The 1,289-nt window shown below is 61.7% G+C and overlaps 1 protein-coding gene across 1 annotated transcript in view; it reads right to left on the bottom strand.

The window, feature by feature from the left end:
* The window catches only part of LOC104278962 (activated CDC42 kinase 1-like), a gene marked incomplete at its 3' end in the record, with an annotated part of 3,390 nt that overhangs the window by 1,502 nt on the left and 599 nt on the right, over window positions 1-1,289 (bottom strand). Inside the window, 3 exon segments of the mRNA XM_009876095.1 lie at window positions 25-191; window positions 194-227; window positions 450-547. Of these exon segments, the coding sequence (XP_009874397.1) occupies window positions 25-191; window positions 194-227; window positions 450-547 (299 nt within the window).

The raw sequence follows: 1,289 nt of genomic DNA, 5'->3' as shown, positions 1-1,289 counted from the left end.
TCCCCAACCACGATCTCCCCGCACCGTCTTGCCGGCAGGCGTGCACCACTCGCCACGTCGCACGACGCCAAAGGAGCCGTCGCCCAGCTTCTCAAAGAGCGAGAGGTCCCGCTCCCGCACAAGGCAGGTGAGGGAGTGCTGGCCCCCAGCTTCAGGAGGTGGCGGTGTGGGGGGCTTGCGGAATGTGCTCTGGGCAGTTCCGACTCGGGACGCTTCCCACTGAACACCTGGATGTGGAGACAGGTGAGACACAGGTGAGGCAGACACCCTTGGGTCTGTGAGTGAGCAGTCCCAAAATGAACCCTTGCCTGGATTGTACACTCTGGAACCTAACCATGATCCTTAACTACTGACTACCCAGGGCAGTCTGGCTGCAGGAGCAGGCTCTGCTCTTCCAGCCACCTGCACACGGAGCTGCGTTTTTGGAGGGAAGGGGCTGTCACTCTCACAGCAGCATTGTAGCAGCTCCTCAGCAGCCCTGGCAAGCCAGGCCGGTAGCTGGAGGGCCCTGGAAACTCCTTGGCCAGGCTGTGGCCACACGATGCGCCTGGGCACAAAGCCAAGAGAAACCTCCAGCTTGGGCCAAGCATGGTGACACATCCCTGCAGCAACATGGGCCTTGCAATATGCGTTGCCACCACCGTCAGCCTTGAAGGGACTTGGATGGGCTCTCCCTCCCCTCTCCCTGAGCCAGGACTGATGATGTGCCCACAGAACACAGTCCACCCCAGCCTTGGCAGCCAGGGCCTGTGCGGGGTGTGCAGGGGCTGGGCCCCGCATGTGGCTGGGGTGGGAGGTGGCATTTCTGTGCCTGGTGTGAGGCTGAGCAGCCTTCTATTAAAAGCCTGTCCCGTCCCTGTCCCAGCCCAGATGAGTCAACAGGGGAGAGGCCACGATCCAGCATCCAGCTGGGGGTGAGAGGTGCCAGGTGGCAGCAGCACCAGCTTTGGATGGGATGGCATTAGGGACATATGTAAGCATCCCCCTGTCCCAGTGTGCCCCCAGCCTGCAGGCACAGGGGCTGTGCCCCCTCGCTGTGAGGCGGGCAGGGGGCCAGGCAGTGCTGCTGCCCACAGAGCCAGCTGAGGTAACATGCACAGGTTCTGTGGCTTGTTAGGTGCAGATGAGCTTCCTGGCAAAGAGGGAAATAATGCAAAGGGAATGAATTTCCCACGTGCCAGGGCAGTGGGGCCATCCTTTGCTGGGAATTGACCCAGGAAACCCGTGTGGGACCAGGGCACATGCTGGCAGGGCCATGCCACTGGCAGGGGCTTCTGCCCATAACCCTG

The sequence above is a fragment of the Apaloderma vittatum genome, unplaced genomic scaffold, assembly GCF_000703405.1.
Source record: "Apaloderma vittatum isolate BGI_N311 unplaced genomic scaffold, ASM70340v1 scaffold29699, whole genome shotgun sequence".
NCBI classification, from domain to species: domain Eukaryota; kingdom Metazoa; phylum Chordata; class Aves; order Trogoniformes; family Trogonidae; genus Apaloderma; species Apaloderma vittatum.
This window is presented reverse-complemented; position numbering and strand designations above follow the sequence as displayed.